Here is a 15,964-nt window from a genome sequence, read left to right as displayed (position 1 = left end):
AAGGACTCTCCCAAAACCAGTTCAGTTGGCAACCTGGTGTCTGGCAAATAGGCATCACATACATGTTTAGAGCACAGCTAAAGACTCTCTAAGAACACACACACACACACACACACACACACACACACACACACACACACCCGCCCCCCACCAAAAAAAAAAAATCTCAAGAATCAGGGGACTGTCAACAGCAGCATTGTCCACCTTCTTTTTTTGTTTTTTCTTGAGGTGCTAAGGATTGAGACTAGGACCTCCAGAATCCTCGCAAGTGCTCTACTAGGAGCTGGGAACCTAAGTTCTCTAAGCCACATCTACATGATGGTTCTTAGATTGACTAGAACTTCACGGCTGTGGAGAGTTGGAATGCTGCTGATTCAGAGCTAAAATTACATCGGATTGTCCTAAATTTCCAGAAGAGCGCTTATCAGACCTTTTAACACATAGGTGAAAACTTGGCTGTGTATTCTCAACAGACCACTCCCTTCCGCTAATCCTCAAGCTAAGAACGCCATCACAGAGCATGGGAGACCTATAGCCCAGATTCTTCTACTGCTGTAACTGTTCCAGCAAATGTATTTGGAAAATGCTATGTGATTTATGACTACGGTTTACTCTGTGACTATAAAAGCTCCTATAATCACTTCCAGGGTGGAGTACGCCATTTGGAGCAACGTGAATCCATGTGTCCCGGGGCACAGTCGGTCACTCGTGTTTGCCACAGAATACACACTCTTCGTTCCCTTTGGAATGAGAGCTGCAGTTTGATTGGACCTATCTGTATCTCCAGAGCATTCATCCTTTCTACTTAAGCTCTCTATCAACAAGATAGTTAGAATGGTCATGTGCTTTTAATATAAAAACACCATCATAATCGCTAAGTTATACACTGTGAAGAGGAAAATCAGGATCTCTAATAAAAGAAAATCAGGCCGGATATGGTAGCACACACCTGTACACCCAGCACCAAAGAGCTGAGCTAGGAGGTTTGCTTTGTCTTTGAGGCCAGCCAAGGTTACACACGGAAGGCTCTATCCCAAACAAACAAACGGGGCCAGCAGGATAGCTCAGAAGATAAGGGCATTTTCAGCTACGTCTGAAGGCATGAGCTCCATCCTCCATCTGAGGAAGGAGAGAACTGACTCCAACAGTTATCCTCTGACTTTCCGCATGTAAACTGTGGCCCATACACACATAAGGGTGGGAGCAAGAGTGCCGGTGTGGGCACACACACACACACACACACACACACACACACACACGCAAATTCATGTAATGAAATCTTTAACAACTAGTATGTAAAGAAGGCAAACAAGTTCAGTATTGGGCAATGAAGCTGAACTGCCAGCTATTGGAAGATCCTTCAGCCTGGGCTGCCGGAAGCCCAAGGGCCTTAACCAAAGGCCCTTTAAACCCCAAACCCTTTTACCTTTAACCCCCAAAGAATGCCTCCCCCATGCAAGGTGCTGCTGATGCGAACAGGAGAGGTGGGGTTTCTGGAAGAATAAAACACAGCCAAAGTTTCTGTCCCTTGGAATGGGTTCAGGTTCCAAGGTTTCCTTGCTGATACCTGGTGTTTGCAGTGTGAAATCCATAGCCTTGTGGATGCTAGGCAAGTGCTCTCTCTGCCACTGACCAATCCTTAACCACAGGTTAAGTGCCTGAGAGGATTTACAGAAGAAAAGGCTACTGCTGAGCGAGCCCAGCTTCCTCTCCCCAGTTCCTGGCCAAGGAGAGCACTTCAGCCCCTTTGGGGGGAGACACTTCTGCATCTTCTCAGAGGGAGATTTAGTTTTCACTTTCAAAACGCAAGGGTTTAAACAGGCTGTCACAAGACGCCAGCACTACTTAGAGAAGGGAGAAGGGTTAAAATGCTGCTCCCGGGATGACATGGTTAGTAAGTGAATCAGCGGTGAATAAGATAGCAATCCATCCAGGCTGTTCTCTGCAGTCTCCCTCCCAACCTAAACATCCCAGGAGATCCGGATGAGAACACTGTGGAGCACACCTATTCTTAATCCTTAAACCATAACCAGCAAGACACGCCTTCCCTCTGTTGAAGAGGACTCTGTGCTCAGAGCCCACAGCCAAGGTCTTAGTCAACATCTCACCTGGACAAGCAGCAGAGCGCATCACTGTTGTTTGGTATTTCCCAAGAAACTCTGGCCAATGCAATGACAGAAAAGAAAATACAGCTGCTAGACAACAAGAGAAGAAACTAAGTGTGTCAGTCTGGAATGATCTTTCTCTTCTGTTCTCCGACCACTGCAACAACAACACCACAAACTCTTCCAAGTTCTAACCAATCTGAAGCGTTTCTCCCCACTTGTAATGGCTATCCAGAGGAAGGAGCTTAAATTTACTGGGACATCAACCAACACTTCACTCGTATTATAACTTGTGACTATAAGGGTCCAGGGCTGGTCTCTGCAGTTGCTTCTCCTCAGAGCAAGCCACCTGTCTCAAATTTCTGGGCGACTCTATTCTAGGTACAGGACATGTGCTCAGGTAAAGCACCTGATTTTTGCCGTTTCATGCCACTGCAGAACTAAAAAGAAGCCAACTCTAAAAACCATCTTTAAAAAAAAAAATCTAAAAATCAATCTATGTGTTAGCCTGGCTAATGAGCAACCACAAATGTTGATTTTTTTTTCCCCTTTTCCCCCCCCCCCCCCTTGGTAACACGTTTTCCATCTGAACGAACCTCACAGAACTTGCAAACCATGAAGAACCTGCAACCCAGCAAACCACAGGGCAGCCGGGCCCGGCTCCCAAAGCTCCCGAGGCCGCGGAGGGGGGAAGGGATGGAGCCCAGGGGGGCGCGCGCTGGGGAGGGGCACCCGTCTCCATGACGACCGCGCTGGTGGAGTCGGGGGGGGGGTACAACGAAGGGGGTGGGGTAGGGGCTGGGGAGGGGAGGGGGGACCCGCGGGACGGCCTACCGTGTAGCCGCGCTCCAGGTCGCTGTCCTCGTGGCGAAAGGACGGGATGTAGACCTCCATGGCCGCGCCGGGGCCGCGCCACACTCTCCGCCTGGCCGCACGGTGCAGGCCGCCCCGCCTCCCGCTCCCCTCCCGGCGCGCGCGCGCGCGGCCGGAGGTGCACGGCCCGGGGACCGAGGTCGGCGGCGGCGGCGCAGGGACGGCGGGCGCGGGCGGAGTGGGGCTCGGCGGGGCCGAGGCGTGGGGCCTGCAGGGCGGCGCGGATCAGCTGGGCCCGGGAGGCGGGGCTTGAGGACCGGAGTCTGCACCGGCGGGTGTGCGCGGCCGCGCGCGGGGCGCCACCCGGGTCTCTCCTGCCCTGCGGGCTCCGGGTCTGCGGGGCGCCCGCCACCCGGGACGGGGAGGCCGCGGAGGACGGTAAATGATGGCGTTGCGAGATTCCGCCCGGCTTGCTTCGTTCGGCTCGCGTTCTGACCGAGGCAAACCGTGCCAACTTTCACCGGGACTGGGCTGCTGCACCCCCTGCTCAGCTAAGCCTGCCGAGCTCGGGGATGGGACCGCATAGCCTCAAAGGGACAAGTGCTCGCTCTAGTTCCCAGACATCCACTGCCTCTAGGGAACAGTAAGTGGACAAGATGGAAGAGGTGATTGTTTAAAAGCGTGGTGGACCAGATGGTGCCTGTCCCTCGGCCGCACCTTAGCTGCCTCAAAATCGATAGTTCAGGAAACTGGATTATTCATTTACTCAAGGACACTGAGTGTCTTCCTTAGGTTAGCGCAGAATAGAATTTAAGAAGAAACTGTAGGACACTCAGATGTGATGCGGTGGGTTGTCAAAAGCAAAACTGACCAGCTAGAAACTTCCTGAGTTTATGGTAAGTAAACAGTTGCACTCAACTCACTTTGCCCTTGAGGACAGAGGGCATTTCAACTAAAATTCTACGGATGTAGATGAACCTAAAGCATAGAGAAAGTCTTGCTTATTCCTCTGCCCCCATCCCCACCAGACAGGGTTTTTCTGTATAACAGCCCTGATTGTCCTGGAACTCACTTTGTAGACCAGGCTGCCCTCGAACTCACAGAGATCTGCCTGCCTCTGCCTTCTAGGAGCTGAAATTAAAGGCGTACACCACCACCATCCAGTCTACTGTGGACTTGGGAAGGTCCTTCTCCATAGACACATCTGAAGAGGCATTCTCCTGACCCAGCACCTACAGCCCCAGGATGTGACCTCCTACCTGGCTACCTTCACCTCCAGAGAGAATTCAACAATCTTGTGATCCCTGCTGATTCAGAGACTAGTTTGTAGATTTGCCTTAGCCCCTGGCCAGTATCACATAGTATTGTGTGATTTCTCGGCCCTTTTCAGGGTAAATTTTAGAGAGAATCTCATCAAGAGTACAACTTATTGCTTTAAAAAAAAAATGTGTTAGGATGGGTTGTGATTTCCCTGACCTTTAATTCCAGAGCTAGGAAGGCAAAGGCAACCAGATATCTGTGAGGTCCAGGACAGCCAGGGCTACCCAGTGAGACCTTGTCAAAAAAAGAAAGAAAGAAATATTAGAGCCAATAAGATGGCTCAGTGGGTCAAGGTGCTTGCTACCAAGCCTGATGAACTCCTAAATTCAATTCCTGGGACCTTACCTAGTGTCAAGAGAGGACCAACAGCTACTGGCTGTCCTCTGATCTGCAACACCCCCCCACCCCCCCACACACATATACACACACAACAAATAAATGCATTATTTTTTAAATTTATTTATTTATTTATTTTTAGTTACATTCATGATATTCATTACATACACTCATGATATTAATTACATTTGTGGTATTCATTGATCACATCCACAGTATTCATTCAATAATTATATTGATAATATTCATTAATTACATTAATTGTATGAATTTGTTACATTCATGATATTATGCCCTGATAGTAACTGTCCATTCGTAAATAAATGCATTATACTCCCAGTCTTCAGGGTTGTTTTTTGTCAGCTTGACACAAGCTAGAATCAAAGGGGAAGAGGAACTCACCTGAGAAAACACCTCCATCAGATTACCCGTAGAGAAGTCTGGGGGGGCTTTCCTTTGATTGCTAGTTGATAGCGCTGTGGGCAGTGCCACCCCTGGGCAGGTGGTCCTGGGTGGTAGACGGAAGCAAACTGGCAAACCACGGGAGAGCAAGCCAGTAAGCAAGTGTCTGCCACGGTTTGGGTCTCTGCTTCAGTTCCTGCCTCCAGGTTCCTGCCAGCTCTTCCCTTCAGGACGGATTACAACTGGTGCCTTTTTTTTCTAGAAGATTCCATATAATCTACGCACTTATACAAAACGAGTGGGATAGAGCAGGCCTTGGGGTTAAGCTTCATGTCATGCCCCAGTGAGGAAGTGTCGTGTGCAACAGTTTGCTGTGGAACTTACAGTAGAAAGTCAGTAGTGTTTCTGGTTTGTCTTTTTGATATCTTATGGTTTTTTTTTTTTTTGGGGGGGGTGTTTGTTTTTGTGGTTAGGCTGTTTGTTTATAAAAACAGAATCTCACTATGTAGCCCAGGCTGGCGTCAAACTCAAAACCCTCTTGCCTTGCCCTCTTGTTGTGTGACAGGGATTGTACGTTTGCACCCCCCCCACACACACACACACGGGATAGTTCCATTTACCAAGAGGGATAATCAGTATCTCTCAATCCCCCCCCCCTTTTTTCCTTTTGCCTTAATTCTGTAACTAAAACTCAGGCACTTTATTGAATAAGAATAGAAAGCGCCGGGCGGTGGTGGTGCACGCCTTTAATCCCAGCACTTGGGAGGCAGAGGCAGGCGGATCTCGGTGAGTTCGAGGCCAGCCTGGGCTACCAAGTGAGTTCCAGGGAAGGCGCAAAGCTACACAGAGAAACCCTGTCTCAAAAAAAAAAAAAAAAAAAATAGAAAGTGGGGGTTTGGGTGTTGGGGATTTAGCTCAGTGGTAGTTGCAAGCGCAAGGCCCTGGGTTTGTTCCTCAGCTCTGGGGGAAAAAAAAAAAAAGAATAGAAAGTGGACACCCACATCTCCTTCCTGATCTTTGAGGCAATGCATTCAGTTTTTCACCACTTAGTATAAGGTTGGCTGTAGGTTTATTGACATGTAATCTTTACTGTGTTGAGGTCATTGTTTATTTGGGGTTTTCATCATGAAGGGAGGTCAAAGACCTTTTCTGTATCTATTGGAATGACCTAGTGACTTGTCTCTGACTCTAAAAAAGCTACTGATTTGCATATGCTGCAATATTCTGGTCTCTCAGATTAAATCAACATGATTGTGGTGCATACCTTTCTTCTTCTCCTCCTCCTCCTCCTTTTACTTCTTTTTAATATGCATTGTGGTGAATTCAGTTTGCAGGTATTTTATGGAGAATTTTTGTATCTGTGTCCATTAGAGATAGTGATCTATAGTGTTTTCTTGTTTTGTTCTAACCTGGTTTGGGTCTCAGGATAATGACAGAATACATGTTTGTTTGTTTGTTTGTTTTCATTGAGATGGAAGACAGAGTCTTATGTAGCCAAAGTTTGCCTGGACACTAGCTAAGAATGACCTTGAACTCCAGATTCCCCTGCTTGGCCAGCCATGTCTGGCTTACAGTTTGCATTGCAGAGGTCTTTCATCTGTGAAATGAGTTAGATAGTTTGTTTTCTTCCTTCCCTTTCCAACCCATGCAGCATCTTGAGGAGTATTAGTGTTTGCTCTTCTTTAAAGGCCTCATAGAATTCTTTGTTGGGAAACTATGACTGCTTCAACCACACTGCATGTTACGGATCTATTTAACATGTATTCTCCTGCTGGAATTTTGGTAGGTCATATGTGTCTAGGAATGGAACGTGCTCATTATTTCTAGATTTCCCATATTTTTGGACTATCAGTTTTCAAAGTACTTCCTAATGATCCTCTGGGGTTTGTTGGTATCTGTTTCCATGCCCCCTCCCCCCATTTTCTAATTTTATTAATTTGAGCCTTCTCTTTCTTTTGATTCATTTGGGCGGGAGTTTGTTAATCTTGTTTCCCCCCACACACACACAAAACTTTGTTTTTCTTTGTTTCCTTTGCTCTCTATTGTTCTTTTAGTGTCTATCCCCTAATTTCTACTTGGGTCCTTATAATTTTGTTGTCTACTGTTTTGGGCCAGGGCTCATTCTTGTTCTTCTAAAACTTCATTAAGTCATTTATGTGAGATCTCTGTTTTTTTTTTTTTTCATGTGTATGTGTGGTGTGAACACACATTCCAAGCGTGTGGGTACATATATGTATGTGTATGTTGTGAGCACTTGTATGTGGAAAACTGAATTGTGGTATGATGCCTTCTTCAAACACTCCCCACTTTATTTCCTGAGTCAGCATCTCAGGAGCTCTCCAGTCCCAGATATTCTAGCTACCAGCTTGCTCGGGCCATCCTCTGCCTGCTGGGTGTTGGGATTACAGGCAGCCACCATGCCCACCTGGCTTTTATGTGGGTTCTGGGGAGTCTCCCCACAGTCGATCCCTTCACCTGCTAAGCCACCTCCCCAACCTAGCTCTGCTTTTTAATAGAAGTACTCACAGCTATAAACCTTCCTCTTCCAACTGCCTTTGCTGTTTCCCGCATGCTCTGATAGGCTGTGCTTTTCATTTTCGCTCAATTGTAGTTTTTACATTTCTCCTCTGATTTCTCCAATTCCAAAGTGATCTCTTAAGTTTCCATGTACTTGTCGATTTTCTGTTTTCCCTTCATGTTGCTTTCTAGTTCTGCTCCACTTTAACCAAGCAAGATGCAAGAAATTATTCTGATTTTAAAATTTTGTTTCTATTGGCTATGTATCTTAAAATGTGATCAGTTTTAGAGAAAGTTCCTAAAGAATGTGCATTCTACATCTATTAGATGGATTATTCTGTAAACACCTATTAAATCTATGATGTCAAATACTGTTGACCTTTCTTTGTCAGCTTTTAGTTTGGATGACCTATCTATTGACTAGATAGAGGTACTGAAGTCACCCACTATTATCTCGGGATCTATCTGTCTTCTTATGTCTGTGTTTATGAAACTAGGATCTTCAATGTTCTGTGTCTATATACTCAAAATTATTCTATATCCAGCAAGGAAGTGGATTTTCCTTTTATTGATATGTTGTGCCTTCTTTGTCTCTTTGAATTCATTTTGGCTTGAAGTTTATTCTATCTGTTATACGATTAGAGGTAGATAGTTCTAAACCTAGAATATAAGATAGCTCTGGGTTTCCATTTACTTAGCAAATGACTGCCACTCTTTAACACTTAATTTCTTGGTTCATCTTTGCCAATGAGGTTTATATATTTGGAGAGAATGGATAGTTGGATCTTGTTTCTTAATCCTGTGTCTTTTGTTTTGCTTTTGACAGGGCCTTGCTCTAGGTCTTGTTATGTAGTCCACTCTGGTCTCAAACTCATGGCAAGCCTCTTCTTTAGTCTCCTGGGTGCTGGGATTACAGGCCTGCGCAACCTTGCTGGCTAGTCTGTGTTGTCTTTTGAACTCCATTTAGAGATCAGGCTGTGGCCTGGAGCTCAAAGAGATCTGCCTACCTCTGCCTCCCAACTGCTGTGATTAAAGACTCGTGCCACCGTACCCAGTCATAATGACATCAGTACACACTGGCACAAGCCAGACCTAGTTCCGTGTCCTCCAGTACTGCATTTTCCAGATGTCCAAATGTTCTAAAGCAAGAAGACGATTCTAACACTTGTGAAGCAATAGCCCCTGGAGAATGGCCAAGCAAACAGCACTGTGGCCTCTAGCCTGCCCTGTCAGAGGTCTCCTCCTCTCTTCTCCTCTCCTCTCCCCAACTCCCTCTTCTCCTCCCCTCCTTCCTCAGCTCTCCTCTCAACTCTCTTCCCTTCCCTCTCCTTTCCTCCCCTCCTGTCTCATCCCCTCCCTGATCCTCCTCTCCCCTCCCCCTCCCTCCCTCCCTGCTCCTCTTCTCCCCTCCCCTCCTCCCTCCCCTCTCCTTCCCCCCTCCACCACTTCCCTTTCTTTTGGAGATGGAATCTCATAATTCTGTCCAGGCTGTCCTCAGACTGGCAAGTCTCCCACCTCCCTTCCCCATCGCTGGGATTACACAGGACTTAGTTAGTTTTTACCTCTATTTTACAACCTCTTTCTCTCTCCTCAGCTGAACCTCTGCTTCCACAGCACAGGGCAGGCCTGCAGGCCTTGCCATAGGGGTTCTCTGGCAGGCAGGGGCCATATGAAGAAAACCAGTCACTTAGCAGACATTACTAATACACCAATCTTAGCCTTACTTTACTTCCCCTGGGCAAAAAAAAAATCTCACATGATCATGAAGTCCAGTCTAAAGTTTGGAGAGCTCTCTACTGCAAGCTGTGGACCCAGGTATGGCTCAGCTGTCCAAAGAAAGATTTTGAGCCCTGGGCAGTTCTGTGCTTCCCGGTGGGCACAGTATTTTATCTCTGTGGACCATGGTTTCCTTGTGTGTGGAAAGTTCCCTTCCAGCTAGCAATGTGAATCACTCCACCCAGATACTGCTTTGGAATCTCAGGGGTCCCCACTCACGGCAGGCCCCAAAGGCAACATATCTAAGATGCCACCGTGTGCTCCACAGCAGCCAGCTCTGGGTCCAGGTGCTCAGGGCTAAGTGGCCTGAGGTCGGCGACAGGGTGGGTGGCTACCAGAGAAAGCCAGCAAGCTCGGTGCCCACCTGCATGTTGTCCTTTGATGAAATGTATTCTTTCCTGTGTTCTATCGCGTGAGACGTCCTTCGGTGTGTGCAATCCCTGTGTCTTGTGCAGCGCTGACTCTGTGGTCTTGAATCGCTTTAGTGTGTACTTGTCTTTCTCTGTAACTGGGTTGAAACAGATCTCACTGTGTGGCCCGGCATGATTTACTGTGGAGACTAGGCTGGTGAACTGTGATCGCCCCTGACATGTCGGGATGACAAACGTGTCCTCCTGCACCAAGCACCTTCATTTCTCTTAATGCAGCCTTCCCTTCTTTTTCTTTGAGGTATCTTACTACCCCTAAGCATGTAAGACTACTACCTCTTTCTTTTAACCACCCCTTTTCTTGCCAGGTCCTGGGGATTGAACCCAGGGCCTCGAAGGCATGAACTCTCCCATGGGGTTCTGTCCCCAGAACTCGCTTAGTGTTCTCGACAGCTCTTCTCCATTTTCTATCCTCTCATGCTAATCAGCATTCCAAAATACTAAATAAATTCAACCATCTGTTTTAGGTCCTGCTTTCTGAGAGTTGAAGAAAATGACACTTTTTTGTTTGTTTGTTTTTTGGTTTTTTTGAGACAGGGTTTCTCTGTGTAGTTTTGCGCCTTTCCTGGAACTCACTCTGTGGCCCAGGCTGGCCTCGAACTCAGAGATCCGCCTGGCTCTGCCTCCCGAGTGCTGGGAGTAAAGGCGTGCGCCACCACCGCCCAGCTTCACTGTTTTTGTGTTAGCTTCATTGTACTTTTGTTGTTGTTTGAGGAAAGGTCTTCCTGTGGAGCCCTGGCTCCCACGGAACTCCCTATGCAGACCAGGCTGGCCTTGAACTCACAGAGATCCTCCCGCCTCTGCCTACCGGCATGGCTCCATTGTAATTCCTGATTTCCAAACTCTAACACTGAGGACTCATCCATCCACTGTTCACTCTTACCCTTAACGCCCATCGTCCATTGTTTCGGCCGTTGATTTTCTTTCTTTGATATCTCTGGTAATGGCTTCACTTCTTGCTTCACTCAGATAATACAGCCTTTCACATTTTAATTCCTGCACCTTCCCTTTTCTTTTCCCAGTACGCCCCTCTCCCTTTCTTTTACCCAGGGGAATACTCCATTTCTTTTGGGGGCTTTTCCCATCTACCTGACATTCTCTAACCTTCCCTTAGCCATCATGTTTACCCAGCAGTCATGGGGTTTGCGAAATGAATGAATGGATGGAAAACAAAACAAAAAAAGCAAAAAACAAAAAAAAAGAAGAGAAAAGAAAAAAAAGAGAAAAAGAAAAAAGCTGAGTGGTGGTGGTGGTGGTGGTGGTGGTGGTGGTGGTGGTGGTGGTGCACGCCTTTAATCCCAGCACTCGGGAGGCAGAGGCAGGCGGATCTCTGTGAGTTCCAGGCCAGCCTGGTCTACAGAGTGAGATCCAGGACAGGCACCAAAGCTACACAGAGAAACCCTGTCTTGAAAGAAAGAAAACGAATGGATGGCTGAAACACACTTGCCTACCTTTCCTTCCGTTTCCCTCAACAGCCTGTGCTGCTCCAGCCTCACCAGCCCCGTCTGGATGCTGCTCTGTAATTAGAGCCGCTCCGCTCAGCTCCTTCATTGACCGGTACTACTCCCCTTAGCCCACCATACGGCCGAGGCTCTTTCACTGCGTGGAAAACTAGTTCTTCTCCCCCCTTTCTCTTGCCCTTCTTTGACTCTTAACCTGGGGCTGCGCACATGCTAGGCAAGTATCCGCCACTGAACCTGTCCCCAGCCCCTCTTTTTTTATCTTGAAATACGAAAACTTGCCCGGGCTAGCCTTGAACATGTGGTAGTCATGCCCTCACTTCTGGGGTGGCTGGGACTACATCCACCCATTAGGGGGACTCCAGACGTCCTTGAAAGCCTACTGACAACAATCTCTAAGCACATGGCATATTTCTGTAGTGGTGGTAATTCAAAACTTTTACTAAATGGATTGAAAACGGTTTTGACCGAAAGCTTTTTTGTTGTTGTTGTTGTTGTTTGTTTTGTTTTGTTTTTTGAGACAGGGTTTCTCTGTGTAGCTTTGAAGCCTGTCCTGGAACTCGCTTTGTAAACCAGGCTGGCCTCGAACTCACAGAGATCTGCCTGCCTCTTCCTCCCAAGTGCTGGGATTAAAGGCATGTGCCACCACAAGCATTTTTCATACCTGATTTCTTACCCTGAGGACACCCATAGCAGATCTCCTGGGCAGACTGTTCTGGGAGGAAACCCTGTTGGTACCTGCCATAGTGTGCTTTCTGTAGCTGTGACAAAGAACCTTAAACAAAAACAATTTGGGGAGGAAAGAGTTTAATTGGCTTGTACTTCGAGTTGTGCTTCATTCAGAATGGGGTAAGTGCTCAGTAAATCCTTGTTGGGTGTGTAGAAATAAATATTAAGGATTTGCTATTGCTAGGGCATTCCTTTCTACCAGTTAAGGGATGCTTCCCATTTTACAGAACTTGCTCAAGCTCTCTGTAGACTCATGAAGCAAGATTTAATTACCTGTAGCCTGTGTTTTCTTTCTCTTTGTGTGTGTGTGTGTGTGTGTGTGTGTGTGTGTGTGTGTGTGTGTGTGTGTGTGTGTGTGTGTGTGTGTGTGTGTTTGCAGGTGCCCAGGGAAGCCAAAAGAATACATCATGTGCCCTGGAGTTGGAGCTAAAGGCGGTTGTGAGCTGCATAACCTGGGTGCTGGGAACTGACTCAGGTCCTTTGCAAGCACATGAAATCTTCCTAACTGCTAAGCCATCTCTCCAGCCCCACAGACTGTGTTCCTCACCACTCTATTACATTGTTTGGGCTGTAATACACTGTGCTCTACAAGAAACCGGAACCTGGCCATTCATTAAGAAATACACAGACTGATGCAGGCAGTCAGGCCACACAAATGGGATGTGAGCTACACACCAACCGAACAATCTAAATGAGCAGAGTTTTCAGTCCATGTAGAGACCTCCAGACCCCTTCCCTTCTTCCCTTGCGGTATGCCTCAGGTGCCAAGAAATACCTCTAGCTGAAATTTAAAACCCAAAGCTCAGTTTAAAAGTTTATGGTCAAACATGTACATACACGCACACACCCCCATAAACACATACTACATAGGCACACAGTGAGAACAACTGTGAATAGAGAGCCAAAGTAAATATAGATTAAAATCAATTATTTGACTATGGAGCAATAAGAAAGCCACTAGATAAGTTTGTATTTGGTTTTATTAAAGTTACATATATAAGTTTAAAATAGAACATTTTCCCCTTCAAAGTATTCCTTTGAATAGTTTATCATGTTAATTGACATTAGTAAAAAATAAGTTCTGTTTATTAACAAGTAGGTAAACTCAGGTGTAGTGATACATACCTGTAATCCCAGATTTGGGGAGGCTGAGGCAGGAGGATCACCGTGAGTTTAAGTTTGATGCTGTCCTGGGCTACATAATGAGTTTCCAGCCAGACTGGGCTAGAGAGTGAGGCCCTGTCCCAAACAAACCCAAATCGAATGGGTGATTCAAGTGCATTTGTCTTTAATTACCCACACCCTCGTTCTTCCCCAATTGGGAAAAACACTTCAGAGCATTTGTCTTTGGGAATTTTTAGAAGCATGCAATGAAAAGGGAAAATAGGCATTCTAAATTTCATGTGCATTGAAGAATTAGACGGCAAGCCACAACTTCCCTGTTGACTGCAGGCAGCTATTCTTAGCAGCTTCTGAAGCAACAGTGTAAAGAAACAGGTCCTGGGTCCCAAGGGACCTCCTAGAGCATTTGACAGGAATCTTGAAGAATTTAACACACACACACACACACACACACACACACACACACACACACACACACACAGTTTGCACATGGTTAACACACAAATTTAAGAGGAAGCATAGTCCAGCCATGACTTAAGGTCCCGAACTCCTTATCTGGAACGAGAACCGGGCAGGCAGCCCACGTCTCCTGGCAGGTCAGTGGTAGGCATTACTCATAGCAGCCATTGAGTACCTGGTATACACGCACACAAAAGCTACATAACCCTGTACCTAAACTGCATCTGACTGCAGGGTAACCTGGAGTTCCTTCACTCACATTCAGTTTCTTTGCTGGAGTCAGGGTGTAAATAAGCTCCCTGTTGCACAACTGTTAGTCCTGTACACATTGTCTAAACCCATGCTGTCCAGGGCACAGCCAGCAGGCCAACGCGTGGGCGGTAACTGATAAGCGATGACTAAAGATCTGAAGACGGTATAAAACACACACCAGGATCAAAACCTTGATGCAGAAGACAACACAAAACAGGCCACATATTAAAATATTAATCTTACTGGGCGGTGGGGGCGCATGCCTTTAATCCCAGCACTCGGGAGGCAGAGGCAGGCGGATCTCTGTGAGTTCGAGGCCAGCCTGGACCACCAAGTGAGTTCCAGGAAAGGCGCAAAGCTACACAGAAAAACCCTGTCTCGAAAAACCAAAATAAATAAATAAATAAATAAATAAATAAATAAATAAATAAAAAATATTAATCTTACCTGTTACTTTTCACTTTTTAAAAGTCTGGCTCTAAGAAATATAATCTCCTCAGTTTCCATGTTTGGCCTCTGTTATTACTTAACCTCGCCCTTTACTGTAAAGGTTAGGCATGACCATATTTATTGTGAATTTTAGGTAAGGCATGGCGATTCTATTTGGTCTTTTATCTGTAGTTTGAAACAAAGACAGATCACACACGTATTTATTTTCCTCGTTTCAGGTTTCATGTGTATGAATGAGTGTTTTGCCTGCATGTGTGTGTTTTGTTGTGTGTGTTTGGGCACCATATGCATGCCTGGTACCCAAGGAGGCCAGAGAAGGTATCACATTCCACGGAGCTGGAGTTACTGATGGTTGTGAGCCACCATTTGGGTGCTGGGAACTGAATCTGGGTCCTTTGTAAGAGCAGCAAGTGCTCTTAACTGCTGGGCCATCTTTCAAGCCCTGTCATACACATTTCTTTAAAAATTTTAAAAATTATGTGTAGATGTCTAAGGGAGGTTGCTGGGGAATTCCAGAAGAGAGTATCAGACCCCTGAAGCTGGAGCTATAGGTGGTTGTGAACTATGATGTGGGTGCTGGGAATTGAATTTGGACCTGCTGGAAATAGCACCAAACACTCTTAAGCGATGAGCCATCTCTCCAGTCTCTTTTTAAGATCAAAAATAATGTTTTAAAATTCCGTCACACAGTTTTTAACTAGTTGAATATAAGATATGATGAAAATGTCTCCATGTCCCTAAGTCGGTGACTGGGATTCCTTGTCACTTTCTCTCCTTACAACCACCCTTGTTCAAATAGGCGGAGCTTGCTCAGCCTGTCTGTAGTTACTATTGTATCCTGGCTATCTCCCTGATTCAGATGAGCACTACTGCCTATGTGCTCATGACAAAAAAGGTAAAGTTGCCATTTAGCTTGGTTACAACTATTGGGACAGAAATAGGAAAGTTTGTGTAATTCTTTTAGAAATCTGGATGAAGAAATTAGTTGTAAGGGATGTTCAACATATTTAGACAATGAGGGAAATGCAGATTAAAACCACACTGGAATTCTGTCTCACCTTAGTCAGAATGGCTAACAAGGAAACAAAGAGCAAATGCTGTAGGGTGCATATGTCCCCTTCTGCAGTTGGCAGAATGTATGGAAATCATTACGGTTACCTAAAAACCTAAAATGAGAATGACCCCACGATCCAGCTCTGCCACCCCTGAACAGATACATCAGCATACAATATATACACGTGAATGCTCTTGTTTATCCTAGCACTAATCACACTACACAAATTAAGTTAATTAGCTCAGGTACCCATCGATGGATGAAGGAAGACAGACAATGTGGTAGAGACAAAACACGGTATTATTCAGCCAGGAAGAAAAACGAATTTGTGCTACTTGCAGGAAAATGGATAGAGCTGGAGAGCATCGTGTTAAGTGAGATGTCAGGGCGCAAAGACAAATACAGGTGTTGTCTCACATTCAAACTCCAGATTGAGGGAGAACAAGGAATAGGAGACCATGGTAAATGAAAACCACATGAGAAAAGGAAGAAACAAAGTGCTAGAGAGGCCCACAGAAATCCACAAAGATACCCCCACAAAAGACTGCTGGCAATGGTCTAGAGACACCCGGAACTGACCTACTCTGGTGATGGGATGGCCAAACACCCTAAAAGTCGTGCCAGAAACCCTGTCCAAGGACTGAGGAATCTGGATGCAGAGATGCACGGCTGAGCCCCGGGTGGAGCACTGGGAGTCTAATTAGCGAGAAAGAGGAGGGTTTGTATGAGCGAGAATTGTTG

General features: G+C 46.2%; 1 protein-coding gene across 1 annotated transcript in view; it reads right to left on the bottom strand.

The window, feature by feature from the left end:
- Positions 1-3,084, bottom strand: part of Snx24 (sorting nexin 24) — a 150,491-nt gene extending 147,407 nt beyond the window's left edge. The window contains exon 1 of the mRNA XM_028871832.2: positions 2,940-3,084. Coding sequence (XP_028727665.1) covers positions 2,940-2,999 — 60 coding nt within the window. The 5' untranslated portion in view covers positions 3,000-3,084. The remainder of the gene's footprint in view (positions 1-2,939) is intronic.
- Between the last annotated feature and the right edge of the window lie 12,880 nt (positions 3,085-15,964).

The sequence above is a fragment of the Peromyscus leucopus genome, chromosome 19 (assembly GCF_004664715.2).
Source record: "Peromyscus leucopus breed LL Stock chromosome 19, UCI_PerLeu_2.1, whole genome shotgun sequence".
NCBI classification, from domain to species: Eukaryota; Metazoa; Chordata; class Mammalia; order Rodentia; family Cricetidae; genus Peromyscus; species Peromyscus leucopus.
This window is presented reverse-complemented; position numbering and strand designations above follow the sequence as displayed.